The 8,213-nt window shown below is 43.6% G+C and overlaps 1 protein-coding gene across 1 annotated transcript; it reads right to left on the bottom strand.

Moving 5' to 3' along the window:
• Window positions 1-6: 6 nt before the first annotated feature.
• Window positions 7-7,719, bottom strand: gdf5 (growth differentiation factor 5). The gene is made up of 2 exons (XM_025060466.1): window positions 6,094-7,719; window positions 7-2,698 (listed from the first exon to the last, which is right to left on the bottom strand). The coding sequence occupies exons 1-2, from the start codon at window positions 7,058-7,060 to the stop codon at window positions 1,707-1,709; spliced, it is 1,959 nt and encodes a 652-aa protein (XP_024916234.1). The 5' UTR covers window positions 7,061-7,719; the 3' UTR covers window positions 7-1,706.
• Window positions 7,720-8,213: the final 494 nt, after the last annotated feature.

The raw sequence follows: 8,213 nt of genomic DNA, 5'->3' as shown, positions 1-8,213 counted from the left end.
AGCCAGGACAAGGAAGTCAAAGAGTGAACAGAACAGAGGACCACAAGTGAGGGACAGATGTTTAGATTTTATATCCAGGTGTGAGGAATGAGAGCTAATGAACAGGACACAGGTGAGTGTGATGAACTGATTTCCCGGGGAGACACAGACAGACATGACAAAAGGAGAAACAAGACTCTGATTCTCTGTGAATGTGTTAGGGACCCTGTCCAAGTTGTGCTGCTGGTTTCTGTTTGTATTGATTTTTGGGACGAGAAGCAGGTTAACAACACAACTTGAAAATGAACTTTGACGATTATCTCGACAGTCACAGAAATGTACTTCCACCTTGCCAACTGCTAACTGCTGAGCAAAATGTACAAAAATAATATTTGTGTCCATGATTATTTCATCAATTTAATCTGCCCTAATTGAAAAGAGATGAAGTTAATTATGTGCTGGCATCACAGGGCATAAATGATTTAAATAAATGTATGTCATTTTTGGATGTGAAATTTGATACATAACATAAAACACAGTACATGTTTTCTTTCTTGAATAACCACAGACCCTTTATTTACACAACTACATTAGACCAAACAGTCATTGTTGAATTAAACATCTGAAAAACGAATAATTTCCATGGAATAGTTGAGACTGTGAATCCTGCCAAGTAAACTTTGGGACTGAAAGCAGTTTGGAACCCAGACAATCAGACCTTTTTGTCTTTGATTGGGAAGTAGAAAAAGCAATGTTTCCCACATTTGGAGGAGGTCAGATCAGCACTTCAGCACATTATTTACACATCACACATTCTTCAAATGCTTTACAAGAAAAGTCTTGGGTATGAAATGGAAGATTCGTCTCTCTATTTTACTCAAACTCATTCATATTTCTAGACTTTTTACACCAGTCAGTATGCAGGCTCACAACAGATACAAGTTTAAGGAGGACAAAAAGAAATACAACAGATCAGTAACTCAGCATATCTCTAGGTTTTTGGCCCCATCTTCATCTTTCGTGGTCATCAGCTCCAACAACAACAACGTAATACACACCTTTAGGAGAGTGGGAGTTGTGCAGTGTCACTATCACAACTTTATCTCTTCTGTTTAGTCTTTAACAGTCTTTGGTATGCAGCCTCAAAGCTCCCTTCACACTGAGAAGTCACGTCTGTTGCTCTCAGTGAGCTCATCTATGGCCAAAATAACTTCCTCTTCTCGCTGCATCACATCCAAATGACACAACATTTACATAAAAAAAGTCAATGCTCAAGCAGATGGTACAGTTTCCACCACATAATCATCCAACCTTATCTCAGAGGTTCCCAAAGTGGGGGGCATGCCCCCTGGAGGGGGTGCAGTGCCATTGCAGGAGGGGGGCTCCAATGGATTTGATGGTTATATTCTCAATTGCCAGTTTTTAGGTTTTGTATCTGACATAAACCTGTTTTCAGAGGACGTCTGTGGACTATTGATTTCAGATATTTACCTGGTAATAGATGATTGTGTCCATTTTTGTGTGTGCTCAAGACAGTTGTTAATGTTGGAAACTAACAGCAGAAATGCTTTCAAATATATTAGCTTAGCTTCACCACAAACAGTACACATGTTCATAAAATATGCTACAAGGATGTTCCTACAGGGAAGTCCTCCATTAGCAGACAGAGTGACACCTGAAAGGCCACCCACCATGTGAACTGAGACTCAATATGTTGTGTTCCTTCGCTACCTACAGCCGCACGCCTCCACCACCATGTCTTCATACTGCTTGTAGACAACGTTATTGGACGAGTCAATGTAGAGGATGCTGATTGGTGTGAGTCGTGTGGGGACGCAGCAGGTGGACGGCGCCGACTCAGGATCCATGGAGTTGATCAGGGTCTGAATGATTGCATGGTTGGTTGGCTCCAGGTGGGAGCGAATGGGAAAGTCACAGGCACCATCGCAGTGATATGCGTCATATTCCAGAGGTGCAATGATCCAGTCATCCCAGCCCATCTCTTTGAAGTTAACATGAAGGTGTTTCCGATTGCAACGCGGCCGTGTCTTCACCCCCTGGAGCTGGGGCACAACCTGTGACGGCGATGAATGCTGCTGCTGCTGCTGCTGCTGTGGAGGCTTCTTCGCTCCTCTCATCGCAGGAGCTCTCCGCATTCTTCTCTGAGTGAACAGGTACTCGTAGACCGTTTTGTTGTCGTGGCCCGACCTTGCTTTGATCTCATTGTAGAAAAGGTCACGCTTTTTGCTTTTTCCAAACGCCACAAAGAATGCCTTCTCCTTGTTGGTCCTGCCCAGCCGGGCAAAGCCTAGAGTACGCAGGTCTATGGTTCGACCGCCCCGGTGCTCCAGGGCCTCTAGTTCAAAGCACAGCTGCTGCTGGTAGTTTTTTGAAGCCTTGAAGACTTTCCATATGTCAAACACTTCCCATCTGCTGTTGAATCCACCGATTAGATCCTCAGTGGGCTTTGTCTGAAGAAGAGTAGCCTTTTGTTTACCTGAAGCACAAGTGTACAACTTTAGGCAAGGGGACGAGCTTCCTCCACCACCTTCTCCACCCCCTACGCCTCGATCACCAATGATAGATCCCACTGAGGTTCTGCGAGGGTCCGACAGGCGCTTCCTTAAGATGTGAAGCTCAGCCCCCAGCAGCCCGTCTCTTTCTAGAGAGCTGATGTTGAAGTGATACCTTTGCCGTCTCAGCTGGGTCCCGCGCTCATCTGAGAGAAATGACAGAAAAAGTGGACAATATGTGAGCTAGAGCTAACAAAAAAAGTTAAAGGCGCACACTCTTCCTAAAAGGTGAAAGCAGTCGCAGACATCCATGTTGCATAAAAAGCAGATGCAATATGAGCAGGGTGAAGGAAAGGCCAGTGTTTTCAGAGAAACAGATGTAAATGCACATGTGGGTGCGCAGGCAAACACAAAGCAGACGTTCAACACATGCACGCACATTACAATGCTGCAATCTGGGTCAACCTGTATCAATAAAATAATTATTAGTGATATTTTAGCAACAGTTTTAATATTTGATCACTAATCCAGTTTCCAAGTCATGGCTTAGCATCAACAGAATCATTGCATTATTGAATTTAACAACTACATCCATTATGATTTGTAGCATATCAAAAAGACGGTGACACTTAACTTTTTAGCATTTAGCATTTAGCATTGTTGTTAGAGTGGAGGCTAATCAGTTAAGTGGAGCTATCGCAGTAGAAAGGAAAGTGAATAGATAGCATGTCCCTCTTAGTCCTGTATGGACTTACTTGGGTTATGGGGGTAAAAAGCAGGCATCAGTGTGTGTAGGCCATGTTTTATTGGCACTGACACAACCGTAACCTAACTATGGACCAGTCACAGGCCGTGTGCAAACAAATCTTTATGGATCACAGTTTGAGTCAACCTTGCGTGTATCCCACATTGAATGCTGCCTGAAGAGAATCCACTTACTGTATAAACCAAATATCTCTGAATCCATTGTGACAGGTGGCCATATGCTTCTCTTTTGCTTGTTAGTACAGAGCCTTTCACAGTCAACATGTTAGCTGTTTTCAAGTAAGCTGTCAGCGGGTGATTTTTTTAACAACTTTGCTGATCTCTGTACAACACTCTATGTTGTTTTAATCATTTTAGAAGTAGAAAATGGGCCCATCCTGTTTCTTATGATGTCATCCTGAGGCAGGGGCCGGAGTTTTTAGTCATAACCAATCAGTTATTCAGTTAGCTTTTTTAGCTTAGCTTTAGCTATTTCAATGTGCAACATAAGCTTACGTTTGCTGACTTGGGGCCTATGTATACATTTCATCTACATTGTAGAAAGAAAGGGGGCTGGTAAGTAAATCTAAGTGAGAATTCTGGGGGATGGATGTAGCAGGCAATCAGTTTAACCTCTTACATGTGGAGGAGGTCACTGGCGATTTGCTGAGGACACACTAAACAAATAAAGCCTGAATTAAAAGTACATTAGGTGCTTAAAGCGTAAACCTTTAGCAGAGCTAGAAAAATGGAACTCTGGTCATTATAACATTGTTTTAAACAGTTTTACACCGTGAGGATAACATTACAGAGGGAGGGGGCGCCCTACTTGTGGTCATGAACAGTGTTTATTTACTCTCCTGAGGCCGTAAAGCAGCAAAGCTGCCAACCATTGAGTGAATGGCTAGAAAAGGCACACAGAAATACACACTAACATTGATCAGGGCCGCACTCGAGTAAATACACACGGGGTAAATACATAAATACAGGTGTGCTATGAGCTAATGTAGAGCTAAACTGCACCTGAAAACTAATTTTAATGTTTTTTCAAACCTTCTTTCTAGTAGTTTTTTTGCAGACGAAAGTCCCGCTCATATGAATGAATGGTCTGGGGGGGGGTTTAATCAAAACATTGTATTCATTTGTCCATGTGCTCACTTTGCTTTGTTAGCACACTACTTAAGTCAATGTTGCTACCAATATGTAACATAGGTAGCATTCAAATGGTTCCAGGTTCAATTCCACCTTGGCCCAATGGATGTATGTATGTATGTATGTATGTATGTATGTATGTATGTATGGATGGATGGATGGATGGGTGGATGGATGGATGGATGGATGGAGGGATGGAGGGATGGATGGATGGATGGATGGAATTATTGATGTAAGTGTATTTGTTCTTGCAGAAGTGGCTTTTGTCGGGATCAGCCAGACTGAGGCTAATGTTTGTTTCTATTGCCTTAGGAATCCAAACTCAATAGTATACAGTATACTAGTGAGGTGCTAGCAGGGTTTCTCCTCACAGACAACTCAGACATTTCCTTAACATAAGACAGGTTAATGCATAATACTATAATAATACAATGGACAGACACCTTGGCAAAGTACCGTTCATAAAACATATTGAGTCAGGCAAAAGTTGGAGGCTCATTTAAATGACTTTGATGACATGACTTGACAACTTTTACTAGTCAAAACAAGCTAACTTTAACCAGTACAACTCTAAACCAGGGTACCTGTGTCCTCTCCAGCACCAGCCGCTAAGCTGAGAACGCTACTAATGCACGGTGCGCACTAGTAAGATGTCAGCCCAAAACATCCAAGTGCAGAGAGAAAATGTCCAACTGCTCCACATGCCAGTGACATTTTGATGTGTGATGGTTCAGTCTGCAGCTCCCAGCAGCCTGCTGCAGCTTTGAAGTCAGTTCCAGCAACGTTATGAGTAACAGAGTCGTCTCTTTCCCCATTATTCCTTATGTGTGCGAGCAGCTGACCTGCCTCACTCTCCTCCAGATGCTCCATTCTTATACGTTTACCTCACGGGCCCCCTAAACACAGACATCTACAGCTTTGGACAAACGTGGGCTGCTCGTCCATCTCCCAGCCTTATCGTTCAGCACCTGGACCCTGCTCCAGAAACACCTCTCTCCTGCCTTCACCCCCTGCTGTGTCTTTAAAGAGAGATTGGTGTGTCTGCTGCACTAAAAGCCAACGTATGTACAGTCAAACCCAACACAAAGTATTTAAAGTCATGATCTAGTGATGTGCTTTATTACAAATGCTCTGTGAAAAGTTGCCAAGTGTTGAGATGAAACTCCTGACCCAAACACACTGGTATAAAATCTATAAATATTTTAGAAGCACTGGTTGTTTTAGCTACAGATTTTCCACTAAAGAAGATATTGAAGTGTGATTAAGCCTGAACCACATCATGTTTCCTTATATGAACTGCCTTCTGCCATACTTTAATGATTACGTTCCTGTAATCTACACATGTCAAACTTGTGGCCCGAATGTGGCCAGCCACATCATTTTATAAGGCCCACCAGAGTTTATCATGTGTCTGATTGTCTTAAAATAAATTTCTACCTTAAAGAGTCAGGTGGTATTACTAGGGGGCAACAGGGTCAAGACTTTTTTATATATATTTCAAAAAAGTTTTGCACATTTCTAAAATAGCACCATTCATTTGAAAGCTCTGTCGTGTATCATGAGCCACATGCGAAATAAACAGGTACCAGTTGTATATAAAACACAGTTATATTTAATAAATGTCAACTTCAGCAGTGTCACAAAGCAAGATGATTTTGGGAAACAGTGAACATGTAAAAGGAGGTGAAATGTAAAATGTCTTTACCTTGTCCTTTATCGACGAAGCTCGTGATGGTGTTGGCCAGACCCGCTTCACTCAGGGCGCTGCGGTTGTGCGGTCCGCTGCTCAGAGACCAGTAAAGAGACAGCATGTAGTCATGAGGAATCACGAGCGGCTGTTTGTGATTGGCCGCCTCTCGGTCATTTATTTCTGAGCTTTTGTAGCTCGGTCCCCGCTGCTGCGCCACCGGAGCTGCGTTTATGTGCTGTGGCTGCTGCTGCTGCTGCTGTTCTTCCTGTTGTTGTTGCAGCTGTTGTTGCTTCTGTTTTTGCTGCTTCTGCAGTTGCTGTCTTTGTTGCTGTTGCTGCTTCTGCTGTTGCTGTTTTTGCGCAAAGTTTCCTCTTTGGAGATGTCCGTTGCGCGCTGCTGCAGTCGCCGCTACAGGTCTCACTACAGTGGGGTTAGCTTTTCCCAAATGCCTCCCCGTTGATCCTCCGCCGCCTTCAGTTCCTTTAGATGTGGTTTTGGCCCATTTCACATCGGCGGGCGCGTTAAGAGCGACGGGAGCTTGCGCTTTCGCTCGAGCCTCCCAGGAGCGCACAGGCTCTTTGCGCGCCAGGCTGGCAGTCCCGTTCCGGCGTTGATTGACTGGCACCACTCCGCTGAGCAGCGCAGAGGAAGAGGGGGAGGATGAGGCTGATGCCAAAGAGGCACCTGCGCCTTTAGGCACCGAGTTCTCGGTCTTGACAATCGCAGACCCTGCACGGATATTCGAGATTCTCGAAGTAGTCACCGGCGACGGTTTCCGTGTGCCAACGTTGGCTCCCGTTTGTCTTCTCGCTGTTGGTATGGACCCAGCGGTTCCTGTCTTGATCTCTGACACTGCCTCTCCAAGCCGGTGTCTCTGGTTCTGATCAGTCGGTTTAGTCCGGCTAAGTGAACCGAGAATGGGCTGCAAGTAAAGCAGAGTCCAACAGCTCAGCAGGAGGCAGAGACGCGTCACAACTTTCATCCTAAAACCCTGAACTCTTTAACCAAACCGTCATTGTAAAAGAGTCAAGTCACAGAAATTCTAGAGCTGTGCGCTGAAGAAGAAAAATGAGAAGAAGATTAAAAGTTCTTGACATCTTCTCAGACCCGTGTGCGCTCTGCCCACGTCTGGATCATGGAGCATGGACATAAAGGCAGAAATGTGACGCTCCTCTCACATGTGTAATCTGAAAAAACAAAATGTGTACACGTTTAACCTTCCATACATAATCTGAGAAAATCATAGTTCTGCTGTCGCTGCTGCTCAGTTCCAGTGGCGCACAGAGCAGAGAGCTGGAGGTTAATGAGGAGAAGCGGCTCCACGGCTCCATTCTGCTCACAGTCCCTTCAAGAAACTTCTTTAAATCCCACTTTTTCCAAAGAGAGGCAAGAATGGCGTAATACTGCTGCCTCCCCCTCTCTCTCTTCCTCCCTCTCCCTCTCTCTCTCCCTCTCTTTCTCTCTCTTACTTTCTCTCTTCCTCCCCTAAAGTTTGAAATGTGTCCAGGGAAAATATTTCACTCTCAAAGTAACTCAGGGCCTGCAGGTGCCTGAAGCAGAAGTCCTACAACTGCGTCTTCAACATTGTACACACTATGGACCCCGTATCAATGGGGAATTGATTGATTATTATACACACACACACACACACACATATATATATATATATGTGTGTGCGTATATATGGCGTATTGAATTTAACCACACACTACCATTTATAAAAATACCCTTATAGTTTGCAGTTGATAGTGGGTTATTCTATGATACAGTGGTTAATATATTCATGTTTTTGTCTTAAATATATATATACAAAAATTCCATTTAATATTAATAATGTTGGGTTTTGACATCACACTGGGCATTTTTGATTTTATGTTATATTTTGCAGATTTCTTGAATATTATTTTTATTTTAGTTTTGATTATGTGATGTTCAAAAGGTCAAATTGTTTACAAGGTCAAAAGGGTCACATGGTATGTTCTACAATTTTCAATTTTCTCTCCTTTGCTGGAGGACAAGGGGGCTCTTGGAACTGACTCTAAAATTCTATGCCAGTTTAATTTATGATGGCACCAGGAGTGCCAGCAAAGTGTCATAAATTTAGTTTAGGCCGAGCCTGAGAAATAATTAGCAGT

Source organism: Cynoglossus semilaevis, chromosome 11 (assembly GCF_000523025.1).
Source record: "Cynoglossus semilaevis isolate Cse_v1.0 chromosome 11, Cse_v1.0, whole genome shotgun sequence".
Classification (NCBI taxonomy): Eukaryota; Metazoa; Chordata; class Actinopteri; order Pleuronectiformes; family Cynoglossidae; genus Cynoglossus; species Cynoglossus semilaevis.
Note: the sequence above shows the minus strand (reverse complement) of the source record. Positions and strands in the feature narration are given on the sequence as shown.

What these genes read in the sequence shown, in the direction of transcription:
- gdf5 (XM_025060466.1), bottom strand. Translation starts at nt 7,060, where the DNA reads ATGAAAGTTGTGACGCGTCTCTGCCTCCTGCTGAGCTGTTGGACTCTG. An exon ending in CTTCGTCGATAAAGGACAAG is followed by an intron (nt 2,699 to 6,093) that starts GTAAAGACATTT and finishes CATTTCTCTCAG; the next exon opens with ATGAGCGCGGGACCCAGCTG.